The sequence below is a fragment of the Polypterus senegalus genome, chromosome 5 (assembly GCF_016835505.1).
Source record: "Polypterus senegalus isolate Bchr_013 chromosome 5, ASM1683550v1, whole genome shotgun sequence".
NCBI classification, from domain to species: domain Eukaryota; kingdom Metazoa; phylum Chordata; class Cladistia; order Polypteriformes; family Polypteridae; genus Polypterus; species Polypterus senegalus.
The window spans coordinates 24,773,303-24,789,622 of NC_053158.1; the positions used below are offsets into that span (position 1 = coordinate 24,773,303).

General features: G+C 40.2%; 1 protein-coding gene across 7 annotated transcripts in view; it reads right to left on the reverse strand.

The window, feature by feature from the left end:
• Positions 1–16,320, reverse strand: part of LOC120530167 (catenin delta-2) — a 1,616,252-nt gene that overhangs the window by 696,435 nt on the left and 903,497 nt on the right. For all 7 annotated transcript variants that reach the window (XM_039754393.1, XM_039754398.1, XM_039754395.1 and 4 more), the window contains one exon: positions 10,513–10,547. In XM_039754393.1, coding sequence (XP_039610327.1) covers positions 10,513–10,547 — 35 coding nt within the window. The remainder of the gene's footprint in view (positions 1–10,512; positions 10,548–16,320) is intronic.

Here is a 16,320-nt window from a genome sequence, read left to right on the forward strand (position 1 = left end):
GAGCAGAGCAGACACCCAGGCAAACGACACTGAATCATGAAAGGCTGCGACTACTTTAGCGTTAGACCCACTATAATTAGAAAACAATGGACTAATTAAACGATTAGAACACCCAGAAAAACACAATGAACATCAAGATGAAAACATTGTTAAAAAGAAAAAAAAAACATTATTCCCATATAATGCTTAGTACATTTTAATATATTGTCAGGGATGCCAGGGGCCATGACCCGGCCGGGACGCCAGGAGGGACCGGAAGAGGGTCAGAGCCCTGCCTGGATCACGTCGGGTTTGCCTTCCGGGTTGCTTTGGGGGCCACGGCTCAAGGGCATGGAAGCCTTTCCCTGTAGGGGCCTGTGGTCACCGCCAAGAGGCGCCCTGATGTCTTGGAGACTTGTTGCCCCAGCACTTCCGCCACACCAGGAAGTGCTGGGGGGAAGATTTATGACGGCGCCCGGAGAGCAGCCGGGAGGACAGCCAGCACTTCCGCCACGCTGGGGCGTGGCCAACGGAGGAATGCCGGGAACACCTGGGGCTCATCCGGGTTCTCTATAAAAGGGGCCGTCTCCATTCATTTGAGGCTAGAGTCGGGTGGAAGGAGGACGAGGCAAGAGGAGCAGGGAGGCAGCCCGAAGACAAGGCATTGTGGCCAGGATTGTGACTGTTTGGGGTTCGTTTTGTGCACGTGACTAAGGTCTGTGTGACCACTGGACTGGGTCTGAGTGACCTTTATTGTAAATAATTGTGTTTAATAAACGTGTGGTGGTTTTAAACAACATGTCCGCCTGTCTGTGTCCGGGCCAAGTTCACAATATATATATATATATTTTTTTTTTCTACCAAACTTAGTTTTCTAATTTCTATATTGTTCCCAAAACACAGAAGCTGGGCAATAACAGCTCACTTAACTAGCGCAGGATTCCAATTAAAAACAGATGCTGGTTGGAACAGAAAGCTGCAGCCACAGGGGGTCCCCAGGACAGACGTTGAGAACCCCTGCTCCTGAGCAATATGAAGAGATGCAACACTGTATCTTAGCCCAGATGCAAAATATGATACTATAAATGTAAGATAATTTGTTAAGAAATAAACATGGGGATGAGCTTATACATAGCACAACATAAACTACATAGCATTCACATTAAGAATGAATTCACCACACACATGAAAAATCTGGAAAGTATGACCACATGACTTCAGCGCTTAAGTCTTTACACAGGCTTCCAGTTAAGCTTAGAGCTGAATTCAAAATCCTTCTTCCTACATACAAAGGTTTAAACAGCCAAGGTTCTGGTTACCGACCTGAATTTATTATCACATAAAAACCAGAGGGTGCATTACTATCTTAAGATGCAAGCCTCCTAAAGATTCCAAAACTTAATCAAAAGACAGTAGGAATTTGAGTTTTTAGCTAGAGGACAACAAAGCTCAGGAATGATCTGCTTGTACTGTATAAGAGATGACCCTTTGTTCTCTGCTTTTAAATCCTGGCTGAACTTACTATGTTAGTCTAGTACACCCTGATTAGAGCTGCTGATGAGCTGTATATATTGCATCTATGTTTATTGTCATTTGTATTTTACACATGTATAAGTAATATAATATTTATAAACTGTTACTAACCTTTCTCTATTCTGTTTCACTTTTCAGTATGCTGTTGTAGCACTTGGTGCCACTGTTGTACTGCCAGCCTGTATTTCTGCTCATGGGAAAGACACAGGAGATACTGGAAGCCTTGGATTCATCAAAAGGTAAGATTCTGCCATCATGTGAGACAGCCCAGCACAGACTTATAGTGTAAAGGGAAGTCCACATCTAAGTATGCAAATATGAAAAGGCGAACACGTCGTACCCGCTGTTCAACTGACAACCGTCTCCCCGCCATTTTGGAATGCAGGGCAGGTGCTGCCATCTATCGGCAACAAATATAATTTTTTGTGAATTCTCTATGTAATAAACTTAATAAGTTATAGTGTAATTAAAATTGCATAATTAAATCTGGACCACCCTATAGAATGCCCAGGAGGGCTTGGTCAGTCAGTTGGCTGAGGTCTCCAGAATTCTAACTGTGTCTGACTTTGTCTTTGACTTTCTCCTCTTACAATTGACCATGGACCTCCCAGAGGTCTATTTTCTCCCAGAGCTTTAGTCTTCTTCTCCTCAGTTATTAAATGGCCATAGTTGAACAATTAATTAATGGACAGATACTGGAGGGCTACATTTATCTTAATCAGTTGCAAACTACTTACTGTTTAATTAAATCTGTGTACTCATTAGGTAAGTAGTAACTTGTAAAGTTTGTATTTTCATTTTACGTAAGCACTTGTCACCATGCTTTATGCTGGCACTCAGTAAAGAGCGCAATACCAAAGTAAACTGAAGTGAATCAAATTGATCAGTTATTGTTACTAGGTGTCTTGCATGTACCAAAAGTTAGACATTTAGGTTGGTGGGAGGCACACAAACTATATAAAAAATTACATTTAGAGTCACAATTGTTCTTCTAGATATTTACATCACATCCCAAGTCAAACACCATAAATCGTGATTTTTGTTTTAGTTTGTTTGTCTGCTTATGGTAATTTGGCCAAAATTAAAATCTTCTATTTTTTAAACAAGTTGTAAAATGAATGCATCTTATAATATTTAGGTGCATTCGGTGATTGGGTTAGTTATTTTGAAAGTTGGAGCATTTTCATTTTTTATTTATTTACAGACAGACAGCACATTTTTGTTTCTGCTACTGTATCAGATGTGTAAAAGAGGAAAATGCAAGTTGCAACGACTTCTCGCAAGCTAAATTTGAGAGAGCAAATGTATCAGTAATTAGAGTCACACAGAATATTTCTCAGCTTTAAGCATACAGGAATATGCAAGACAGAGTGGCTTAGGATGGCATGGAATTCATTATTTTATTTATTAATTATTAACTTTTTACATTAGCTGTGGACTTAAAATGCTTTCGAGGAAAAGAAATCCCCTTTATTTGTGATTTATTTTAATAACATAGCATGCGTCCATAAGGGTTGGCCACCCTATTAACTCTGCACATGTGCCTGCAGTTTTCTGAAAGTTGCCACGTTCCGCTAAGTTATGATCAATAAATTGCAAAGATTTGAGAAATACTGTGTGGTATCCACAAGGAATAGAATTTTTTAGTGAATTTGAGCACCCGACCAAGGCGGTCAATTATTTTCTGAGCCTGTTTATTCCACAGCGTGGCCTGGGGCAGAACTAGAGCCTATCCTGGGAACATTGGTCATAAGGCATGAAGCAGTGCATAAACCAAGAGAGAAATCTGATGAAAGACATCACCAAAGCATGAACGACATCCACTCCAGGGCAGTATTTTGGAACATCTACCATATATTGTTTACACAGAAAATAGTTTACAAGAGAAATAATAAGAACTGCCATCTTTTCATATGTAAAGTGGATTCACAATGTATTCAAACCCCTTCACTTTCTGCACACTTTATTGTGCTGTAGATTCAATTTTAAATAAATAGATTAGCCATTGTGATCATTTTTCTATGCTTAATTACGCATAATGACAAAGTGAAAGCATGTTGTTAGAAAGGTTTACACATATTGTAATATAAAAAGTGAAATCTCTCCTTCATAGATGTATTTAGGCCCTTTGCTATGACTCTCCAAATTTCTCTCATGTGCATCCTGTTTGCTTTAATTCAACCTGAGATGTGTCTAGAACGTGACTGGTGTTCACTTGTGGCAAACTAAAGTCAATGGACATTGTTTAGAAAGAATCACACTTGTGCATATAAGACCCTCATCTGACAAAACCAAACCATGAAGTCCAAGGAACTCTCTGTAGATCTCTGCAATTAAGTTATTGTCAGGCATAGATCAGGGTAAGGGGATAAAACCATTTCTAATGCTTTGAGTGTTTCTAGGAGCACAGTGCCCATAATAATTGTGAAATGGTAGACATTTGGGAACACCAAGACTCGTCCTGGCCAAACTGAGTAAATGTGCAAGAAAGGCCTTTGTCAAAGAGGTGACAAGAACCCAATGGTCTCTCTAACAGGGCTTTAGAAGTCCTCTGCTGAGATGGGAGAACCTGTCAGGAGGATGTCCACCTCAGAAGCTCTCCATCAATCAGGTGTTTATTTTAGACTGGCTAGACAAAAGGCACTCTTGAGGAAAAAAAAGCCTGCTTGGACTCTAAAAACCTGAGGAAAATGATTCTCTGGTCTGACAAGACAAGAAATTGAAACTTTTGGAGGAAACTCCAAGCACTTCATCTGGGGAAGACATGGCACTGCTCATTACCTGCCTATTACATTCTCATGTTGGTTGCAGCATCATAATATTGGAGTGCTTCTCAGCAGCTGGGACAGAGAGACTGGTCAGAATTGAGGAAGGGATGAACAGAGTTAAATACAGGGATGTCCTTGAAGAAAGTCTACTGAGTACACACCACCTTTGATTGGGGTAACGGTTCACCCTTCAGCATGACAATCATCCAAAGAATACTGTACAGTTATGACAATGCTAGAATGGCCCAGACTTAAACACCATACATTATCTGTGGAGAAACATGAAGATGGCAGTTTTATAGATGCTTACCAATTATTCTAACAGAGCTTGAGAGTATAAATCCAGGTGTGCAAAGCTTGCAAAGACGTACCCCCGAGGACTCAAAGCAGTAATTGCTGCTTAAAGGGACTTCTACAAAATACTGAAGTAAGGATCTGAATACTCACAAGTAAGGGAGATTTCAGTTTTTGATTTTTAATAAACTTGCAAAACCTTTCTGAAAGCATGTTATCACTTTGTTATTATGGGTTATTGAGTGTAGATTGAGGGGCAAAAATACAAAGTGATCCGTTCAAAATGAAATCCATGACACAATAAGGTGTGCAGAAAGTGAAGGGGTCTGAACGCTTATTAAATCTCTGTGCGCATCTACCGCTGTAAATGTTATCAATTCCCTTCTGATCCTGCTTATATCAATGGATGGTCATGGGAAGGCTAAACCCTTTCACAATAACAAAAATGTGACCATCTGTTGGGGGTCAATATGATCAACTATTTTAAAAATATTTTTTGTAATTTATTGAAACTTATACAAGAATGCTATAAATATTATTTTTTTGCCAAATATGTTTTTATTCTACATCTTGCATAGGATGACTTCCTTGAATTTAACATTCTGAATCCTCACTCAGAAACTGAAAGGTTTGATAAAGGTGCAAGAACTGGATTCTACAACGCAGATTTTAAAATCAGCAGAATTGACGGATGTGCACTATATTTATCATTTGAACTTCATCACAGCCTCCTTTGAACTCCAGCACTATTCTGTTTACATGTGTTGAGTTTACCGAATGCTCTACCACTGCCTCAAGTTAAAATGCAGATCTCAAAAATAGAAGAGAACAATGACTCACTAAAAAGACAGTTTACAAAATCCATTTTATAATTTAAAATCAAATGTATTATAAGTTTTTGATTGTATATCTATTATATTATTATGTTTTATAAACTATTGTCAAATAAACAGTGTATTTTGAGAGAAGTTTTCATTTTCACGTATATGACATGTGGCATGAATTCAGTATATATATATATATATATATATATATATATATATATATATATATATATATATATATATATATATATATATACTAGCTGTCCTCGAAACTCAATCCACACAGTAGTGAAACAGGGCAAACTTTAAAAATCATTAATAAAAAAAAATGTAATTCAGGCCCAGTGAAAGGTAGGTACGCTCCAATGTCAAACATTGGCATTGCATCTGATCGTGATGAGCTCTGACTGGAGAGCATCCCCCACGTGGGGAGAAAAGCACATGGCCGTGATATCTCTGGCAATAGCAGGTACCCTCTAAAACACGCGTAGCTCTGATCTCTCTTTCAATACTGTCTGACGTTACCCCTTAACAATGTGTAGATGATAATGTCTGTTGAACAAACAGGTATTGCTAGCAAAGCGGAGGTAAGGTGCATTCCAACACGTGGCGAGAAGTAGGCTGACTCGAGCGGAGGCTGGTACGTGACTGAGGAGGGAAACGCCCCCCTCCCCTCGGCTTTTACAGCAGAGGAAGCGAAAGTGCTGGAGTGTCTGGTGTTCAGAGAGGAACTGACCTCAGCAGTCTTCCAGATAGTTTTTCTCCATCCTAAAGCAAACAGATGGCAGTGTTAAATCAATTAATTTTTCTATATTTATATTTGACTAGCCGTCCCCAGCGGCTCTGCCCATGTAGTAGTGAAACAAGACAGTGAGGAGGGGCCTGCCCGTCTCCATACTCCTGACGTCATGCTTCCCTCTCCCCTCGGTCCACAGCCTCTGTCTCGAATTAGCATGAATATATTGCTCGAGCAAGCTAACTATAAATCTTAGCACGACGAGAGAAGTCGCAAAATCAACTGGAATGTTGAAGCAAATTATAGAAAAAAACACAATCTAAATCCGTTAAGTAGCTCTCTCAGGCGCTAGCTAAGGAGAGGTAAAGAACGCCCCAAGGGTCAAGCATGAGTGAGGCGGGCCCTGCCCCATTCCCCTGTGTATCTCTCGGATTTGCACAAATAAATCGGAACTGCAAGCGAACTATGATACTTAGCGTGATGAGAGAAGTCGCAAAATCAATCGGAATGTTCAAGCAAATTATAGGAAAAAACCCAGATCTAAATCCGTTAAGTAGTTCTCTCATGAAAAGTGGACAGAAATACTGACAGACAGACAGACATTGGATTATATATATATATAAATATAGTAAATATAAGTAAATATAACATAATAAATAAATAATAATAAATAAAAGAATAATATAATAAATAAATCCATCCATCCATCCATTTTCTAACCCGCTGAATCCGAATACAGGGTCACGGGGGTCTGCTGGAGCCAATCCCAGCCAACACAGGGCACAAGGCAGGAACCAATCCTGGGCAAGGTGCCAACCCACCGCAGATAATAAATAAATGTTATTATAAATTTAGTAAATAAAAATATTAATTTTAAATTGTATTCATTATCTGGCCGGGACACCAGCTCGATGGAAGGACCAGAGGAGAGAGCATTCACAAGGCTTTATTAGAGAGCATCCCCCCTGGATGGATGTGGCACCATGGATTCCCCCCAGGGCATGCTGGGAATTGGAATTTGATTCAGCCCTGTTGGGTTCCATGGGAGCTGCTAGTGGAAGCTGCAGAGATGGCGGAGCCCTGCTATGTGGGGCTTTTACATCACCTGGGAGTGAGTCCAGACCTTGCTCACAAGCCACCTGGAGCACTCCCAGGTTCAGCATGAACGGAGCTGCCCGTCTTCCTTTGAGCCACAGTCAGGAGGAAGACAGACGAAGCGTGATTGTGGAGGAGTGGAGGCAGAATGAGAAGGAAATGAAAGAAAGAGCTGTGGAAGTGTATGTTGGTGTTTTGTACTGTGCTGCTGTGGGGAGCGAGAGAAAAGCGCTTCCCCACTTGTAAATAAAAAACGTGGTGGGCTGCACTTATCTGTGTCGGGGTTGGGGGTGGCTGATTAGATTATAAGAACAAATACATCTTTCAACATACACACTTCAAATACATTAAAAAAATGTTAAAAATAAACATATTTTTTCCAGTATCATTTAATGTTTTTTGGAAAATAAACTGCATAAACACAACATGACTTGTCCCCCACACAAAATATCAAACAAATAGTCTAATAAATTCAAAAAAAGACCTTTACCCCTCTTACTTCATCACTACTTTTTACTTCTCCTACTCTGCACAAAAGTCCAAACAAATGTTTGAATTAATGCAGATATCTTCCCCATTATTACTCCCACATTACATTCTTCCTACTCTGCACACAAATGTAACATATCACAATGACCTCTGCTCACCCACCTTATCTGATTACACTCTTCTTACTGCGCAACCTTTTGAATTATTAGGATTGACACTTTTAACACTACTAAAGCACCACTGCACATACACAGTTCATGCTACTACACTAATCATTTTAAATAATATTTAAACATGAATTATATCTTCATTTTCGATTCCCCTTTATTAATAATTCATAACATAGATAGACAGACAACTTTTATTAATCTTAAGGGAAATCACAGAGTTATAGCAGCAGGCAAAAAAAGGCACAAATATACATGCGAGGTCTGTCCGGAAAGTATCTTACCACATAATATGAAAAATAGATACATTTATTGAAGAGGATACAATAAACATTGTAAACAATGACGTGTGGTGGATGGCCAAGGCCCAGTTGAGATCCATGGGCGCTGCTCCTGGGCCCGTATGTACGATTCTTTCATCACACTCGGAAGTGCTGCCAGAAGTAGGTCATCAAGCATCTGAAGCACTTCCAGGTAACGTATAAAAGGAGCCAGCAGACACTACTCAAGAGCCAGAGCCGGGAGGTGGGAGAGGAGTGCTGAGGAGGAGTGGAACAGAAAGAAAAGAGAGAGAAGAAAAAGAAAAGAATTCTGTGGTGCTTGTGCTTAATTGGGACTGTGTTGTGCCTGTGGGAAACGGTGCCTCCTGCATCTGTCTGTGTTGGGTTGAGTGTCTGCTATACCCTCTACACTTGTCACAGATGCCTCAATCCCATTCAAATTAGGCACCTTGGGACCTCTCACAGTTCTCCAAGCATCTCTTCCACTGTTCAAAAGACTCCTTTGTTGGAATCGCCGTCATCTGCCTCATCATATTTTCCTGAATCTCACCGACAGTCTGAAATCTCCTCCCTTTCAAAGGTGATTTTCTTCATCATATTGCATCTCTCAACTGATGAAAAACATTGAGGTAGTATTCCATATTAACTATTTGGCTTGGAGGAGCGTACTCGTGATGTACAACATCTTCCCAATCAAGAAACACGTTTAACGTGATCTTCATTTTGCACGTACATGTTCTACATTCTCAGGTGTTCTTCTTGTTGCGGGCCTTCCAGAATTCTCACCCATCTTTGAAGTGTTTGTTCCACACTTTTATTTGTGCTGCACTCACTACATCGTCTCTGAAAGCGTTCTGAATCATCTGAATATTTCCTGCGGATGGATGTTTAAGCTTAATGCAAAATTAGATGCAGATTCGTTGTTCTGCTCCCTCAGTCATTTTGAATGCGACAGCCACACTGTACCCATGCTCATTTAACGTCGTCTAGCGTTCGCACTGACTAGTCCAGTGAAGTCGTCATTGTTCACGTGTGCAGATTCCAGTCCACTTTCTTTGGCTGCCAGGTTACATCAATGCCGCAAAAACGATGGATGGTCTTTTTCCAGACAGACCTCGTATAACCAGAATTATAATAATCTGAGGTTTGCTAAAAAGGTACAAGTACAAATGTAACGTGAATTATCCATAAGTAGATTAACAAAGCAAATTTATTATCTAAATGTAAAGCGATTAGAATTGCACAAATTTATCTGATGAAATTTCACAGTACAGGATGTTAGTCCTTGGCACAGTACAGTATATCGCACATACTGTTGAGTCATCGTCTGTTAAAATGTCTGCTAAACAAGCTGATAACATTCAGCACATGGGGAACAAAACTACCTTGGCAATGAGGTTAGGGTTACTGAGCCAGATGGCTGATGTTAAAAGCAACCTCACATTGCACAACTTGGAACAATGCAGTTCCCCCAATTTGTTCCTAAATATGCTCCTCTGTTTAGCCACATCCTTAATGCAAGGGGTGATAGTCATTGTCCAGGAGAGTAAACAGCTTCTTGAGAAAATGCTCACTTGAAAGCATAATATGCTCCACAGTTCTTGGTGAGCTACCATTATTTAACAGCTTGGTAGCTGAGCATACACATGTGTTGATAAGTGCAGATAATTTGCATAATCACTAACCATTTCAAAAAGTTATGTTAGGACATGGACTGTGGGATGTAATCCAGGCCCATGATCCTACATGCAGCTTCAATCATTTGCTTTAATTTAGTTTTATCAGTACAAGTTGTAAGAACATAAGACATTTAACAAATGAGAGGAGACCTTCTAGCTTGTTTGTTTATCTAATAGCTAAAATGCCCCAAAATCCCATCCAGACACTTCTTGAAGGTTGTCAAAGTTTCTGCTTCAATACATGACTCTGTAGTTTATTCCAGATTCCCACCCCAATTTGAGTAAAGAAGTGCTTCCTGGTTTCACTCCTAACTGCAGTTCCCTTTAATTCCCACTCGTGCCCTTGAGGATGTGATTCACTGTTAAAGTGAAAGAACTATGCTGGATGTACTTTATTAATGCTGCTGAGAAATCTGAAGACCTGGATTAGGTTCCCAAGCAGTCCCCTCTGCTCAAGACTATACATAATTTAATATAAAGACTTAAAGAGGTGTACCCAGGTTTCTCTCTTCAGGTTAATTGTAATAAAGTTTGTTCTGGGAAAAGTTTCATTATGTTAGGTGAACTAACGTCAATCTGAAGAGACAAACCCTGCAGCACTTCTACCCTGGACAAGTGAGCGATGCAAAGTAAAATGTAATAAAAGTAAATGAGAACAAAAGATTACCTTGGGTGTTCCAGCGAAATGGCTCTTCTGTTGAACTGTTGTAAAGAAAACAGAAAGAACAAAACATTAGGCCTTTGTGATTGTCTGTCTCGGTTTAAGACACATTTAGTCACTTCTGAAGCTAACACATTTGTTTCTTGTGTCACTCAGTTTTAAAAGCGTTGATTCATTTCTGAAGTTGACCCAACACCGTATAATCAATTGAACGGCTGATTTAATAAATCAATTTATTTCTGTTTTGGGAATGATTTTTACGCTATGGTAGTAGCATGGCAAAAACAGACTAGACAATACTCGAAATGCACATTATACTCATACACAGCATATTGATGCTTTTCTAAATGACCGATGGCAAACACGGACCAGAGCTAAATAACAAATGATCTGTGCGCCTGGTTGCTTTCCTGTTTTGAGAAGCTCAATGATTTTAGTTATTAAAGAGTTCATTGATTGTTTTTTTTTTTAAATTGTGAAATATTACTGGCCAGGAAAAAAGGGCAGGTGACGGTTTGTACTGAGAATATAAAGTGTTCATGGTTGAGAGGGTGCTTCACTGATACATATGGCATGCTTTCAGATGATTCATCACTATTTTTATCAGTTATTTTAATAATCTAAAGTGGTGCTTCTGCTTTGGGCTAGTATGGAATTTAGAAGATGAGTATATTTTGTACAAATGCTTTAAAACTACTGCATACAGAATTACACATATAAACACTCATGTACCTTTCTGTACAGCTTGAAACAGGGCTCAGTGCTATTACTTTACAGCTCTCATTTCTGATCAGCTCACTCTCCATGGGTGTTCTGGTACTCTGGTTCCCTTCCACATGATGTGTTGGGTAAATTGGTCCCATCTGTATTATGCATTTATTTATCTAAATATCTTTCTATTATAATAAAAAAATCCTTGGACAAGATGACACTTCTTAGCCTGGGACGAGATGTGACTTTTTCAGAGAGATAATTTCACGTCCCACGAGACGAGACTTTGTCCCAAGAGATTTAACCACACTCGGGGGCGGAAATAAAAGCTAATGAGTAGATGACAAAGTAGAACGGTGTAAAGAGGCTGAAAAAACGTTGGCGTGATACACATGCAGAGCAGGTTAGAGATAATGGAAGCACTAAAATTCAAAAGTCTCAAAAAAGTGATAGTAAAGTTTGCATTAGCGCAAACAAACCAAAATTATTACTCAGTGAAATAACGGAACAGCGAAAAGAGATTGAATATATTGTTTGGATTTAAACTTTAAGTCGGAGACTTGTAGATCATCTAATTCATGTTGCCATCAGGGAAAAGTAGAGTTTCTTCCCAATGAAGAGGCGTATCCACGAGAATTAAAACATATGTTGTTTGGTAAAAGTAAAATCCACATATTCAAGCAGCAGAGATGCGAAGTGGCTGCCGCGTAGCGCAGGTCTGGGGGTTGGCGAGCGAAGCAAGCAGGGGGCAAAGCTCCCTAGATTTTACTATTATTAAAGTTTTACTCTGCTGACGTAGCTCTCTTTCTCATGGATGTATGTCGATTTGTTTCGTACCTAGTTTTGTCAAGCTTCACTTGCTTGTATGGAATGTTATTTAAATTTAATAAATTTAATAATAATTGTCCCAACTGTTGGCACCAATATTTTGACTTCATTATCAATACCAGACTTTGGACCTCAGTACCTGTTCCCAAATGGTACCTAATCAAATAATGGAAAGACCACACCACCAGCCCCAACTCCACCACACGCCCCACGTCTCACTCCAGCCTCCCTGGTGCATTACACTATCACACGCTTCCTTGTTTCGATGTATAAGCCCGCCCTGCCTTACTGCACTTGGTAATTCTTCTTTTCAATTTTGTAGCATGTCAAAGACTGTGTCTCCCGTGGATTCTCCTGCTCGTTGAAGGGCACATAGCTTTGGGTGATGGTTGTACCCATGATGCCTCCAGTACGATGAAGAGCAGAAGAACAAAGTACTGAAGACAAGGTCTTTTATACCTATTGTTTACTTACGGTATCAACCAAACTGCTGGTATCGTACTGTTTTAAAAATTGGGTTTTCTGGTACCTTTTCAGTACCGGTACACCATGCAATCTTACTCTGTAATGAAACGGTGATCTGAACAGGTTTGATTTCATCCATTTTCTAAATCATTGCCTTACAGTACAAGGCAGTGGGGTGATGGAAACAGTTGGCACATGTGCCAGCAAGGCTGGAAGTGGGAATGAACTGGAGGTTGCACAGCCATCTATTCATTTTATTTCCTTAGTATCAGCACCAGAGAAAACACAGCCACAGGGGATGCGCAAACCAGTGTGTTTCTTTGTGCCGGTCCCAAGTCTGGATAAATGGGGAGGGTTACGTCAGGAAGGGCATCCGGTGTAAAATTTTGCCTATTCAATATGCGAACATCAATACAAATTTCCATACCAAATTGGTCGATGTAACAGTTTCCGGTATTTTATTATGTCGGTCATATAAATTGAATGCAGAAAACTCCCCCTATTTTTCAAGAGATTATGATATGCTAACACCCACCTGAGAGAGTAACCACGGAGCACACTGCCTTTTTTACTATGTATTGTGCCTACGTAACCACACGGTAATACCCCAACTATTCTGAAGTGATGTTTGCACTGTTGTGTGTTTTTCGTATCTCATACCCTCATACACCTTTATCATAAGAGCATCCCTTATCTACAATGGAGCATTTGATCAGAAGGAAAATATGAAGCTGGTTTTAAATTAAAAGTCACTGAAGTGGCGAAAGAAATTGGTAACTGGTACTGCTGCAACAAAATTCGAAGCATCTGAGAAACTGATGTGAGGTTGGAGGAAGCAAGAAGATGTAAAAAAAAAAAATTAAGTGTCACATTTTTGAACAGGCATACAAATCGGGGTCTGATTTTATGATCGATATTTCAGGTTTCAAGACCCGACTTAAACGTGAGTATATATGGTATGTCTTTTCTATTGCACAATGTTGGTGGAAAGAAACCATGCCATACTCATCATCATCATCATGCCATACCCATCACAAAAACTTCATAAATGAATTGTTATTCAGGTGCAACGAATACAAGCTACACAACTTTAACTTGTTTGACATCTAAAAACAACTAATTAGCAAAGCCATAAGAGATATGAGAAGAATGTTTAAGTGGCTTTGAACCGTAAACCATGCCCAAGAACATGGCAAGCTCACCGTAGCTAAGAATATGAGAAGGCAAGAAATTTCAAGAAAAATCATGTCCATCGGTTTTCTCCTTAGATCTGAGATTATTGATGAAAGGGAAGACTTTTGACTCCAGTTGTCTCTGTCTATCTGCAAACCAATATCCCCCAAACCTGGGTTGATTGCAAACAGAGTCATTTGAAGAAGTGCTTTTTCACACCATTGTTAAATGGGAAATTTGTTCTCGAAACGCAACCCTTCTATTTCTTGACTCTTCTTTTATACCACTAGTGTTCTGGATTCCTTTCACAATCCAAAAACATGTATGTTACATAAAGTTTTGACTTGGTTGGTTGTTACGTTGAAAGCAATGCTCCTGGGATATTTTCTGGCCCACAAGATCAATAAAAACAAATAAATGAAATGAATGCCTACTCTGTGTGGTCCAGCAGTCCTCAAGCTGTGCTGGTCTCCGTAATCTACATTTATATAAAATGCTAAGGGTTGTCTGTCTGTCACTCAAAAACTCACAAACCACTGGACCTCAACCCTCAATCTAGGATGCGACACGCATAATGAAACCCCAGAACTGGAGGTGCAGGCCACCTTGCCTATGCAATTAGCATTTGTGGCCTTCTCATGGTAAGTGGGGGCACAGGCATGCACTGTTCCTGACAGGAAAACAACTGTTGCATGTGCATGCGGTGCTGACAGTGACGTACATTGTACAGGCCAACTGACAACCAAAGGTCACACACTGTGATCACAAAACAAGCTGCACATACTAAAGCAAGGGGTCAACCACATGACACGAGCATCGTAAACACAAGTCATTCATTCCGAGTGCAACAGATGATGAGACACGAACACAGAACTGGAGGCTTCCTCCCTCATGTTATTCCAAGTAGCAAGTGATAAGCATGTGGCATGTCCACCAGGGAAAAGATTGTGGACAACATCAACTCGCAGTAAAGGACGTTGCAGCCGCCTTGTGGAGTGACCTGAGGTTGTATGTTTCATAAGAGGCACCGCAAGTCTGAGTGTTTCTTGTACTCCATAATTCTTTCAACAGAGAAGAGCGACTAGGCTGATTCCAGAACTGTCGAGTACGAGTTATAAAGTAAAATGAAAGGAGTTGAACATTTTTAGTTTACGCAAACAGAGCTTAAAAAGTGACATTTCAAATTTTGAAAGGAATTGATACAGGGGATCCTGGCAGTTTAAAATGAGATCAACATGAGCATGAAGGCACAGATGGAAACTTGACATCTGTAAATTTTAAACAAACAAGTTTAAAACTATAGACACATGGAACAAATTACCAAGTATTGTGGTGAAGAGTAGGAGACTTTAGGGCCCTTCAAATTTCAACTTGATTCTAGTTTAAGGTGAACAGGATGGACAGGCTTGTTAAGTTCAATAGCTTACACTCCATCACAATCGTTCAAATATACTAAAAATCAAATGTAGGCTTTCTTTAGATCATTGAGCTTATATTTATAAAATGAAGCGACTCTTCATATAGCCACTTATTTTTTATAGCAGCATTCATAGCAATGGCTATAACAACGTGCTTAGTGAAGACATTTACATTAAAACCTCGATTACCCCTTGAACACTGAGTTAGATAAGCAAGCTAAAATGGATGCACAGTCAAGTCAAGTTAGGGGAGCATGCACTGGCACAACACGTTGATGCACCCACCACACGACGAAACAGCTCGGGATCCCGGTTGGCAACCCTCTAGGAAGACACGCGGTCCAGTCCCACCCTCCGGAAATGTCCCTCATTCTGCCGCAGCCAGGTGTTACGTGGGCGACCCCTTGGCCTGGTTCAGCCACGCGGGTCCTCAACAATGAGGATCCTATGAGCTGGATCATCTTCTGGGATTCGCGTCACATGGCTGAAGTGCCGTAACTGACGCTCCCTCACAATGCAGATAATTGCCTCATTTGGGACTCCATGAGCAACTGCTCATGCAACACAAAGTCAAACTAGCGGTACCCAAGGATTTTCCAGAGAGACACAGTACCAAAGGAGTCCAGTCTTCGTCTTTGATGCACCGAAGGAACAAAGGAAAAGTAGGACACAAAGTGAGATAACTATGACACACACATTCAGGTTTAAAATGAAAAGAAATGTGTCTTCAGCCAGGAGTTTGATGGACTGGCCCAGTCTGGTAAAACAAATCAGGATTTTTTTTACACTATGTTGCACTGTCCATGGAAATTATTAGAAAATAAATGGCAATATAAAAAGTAGTGTATGTTTAATTCATTTGGGTGCTGTGATTTCACAGAATTTTCCCTGACAAGATCAGAAATGTATAAAACAATTTATATGTAAAAACACATCTGTGTTTCATAATTCAGAAACTGTGCATGGCAAGGCAAAGCACCTGAACCCGTCAAAGTCAATCTGTATCTTGTACTGGCCTAAGGACCAAATGCTTCAGAAGGGTGACTAATTGGCTGAGTGCTGCACTGGGAACAGAAAGGTGAGCCAGCGAATTTTGCTTAAGGCAAAGTGCCACTGAGGGCTGTCAGGCAGGTCATCTGTGTCTTCTGCCAGTGGAGTGCAAAGCCCACCCACAGAAGATGAGAAATGGATTTTGACTCACCATAATCTGTCCTCGTGT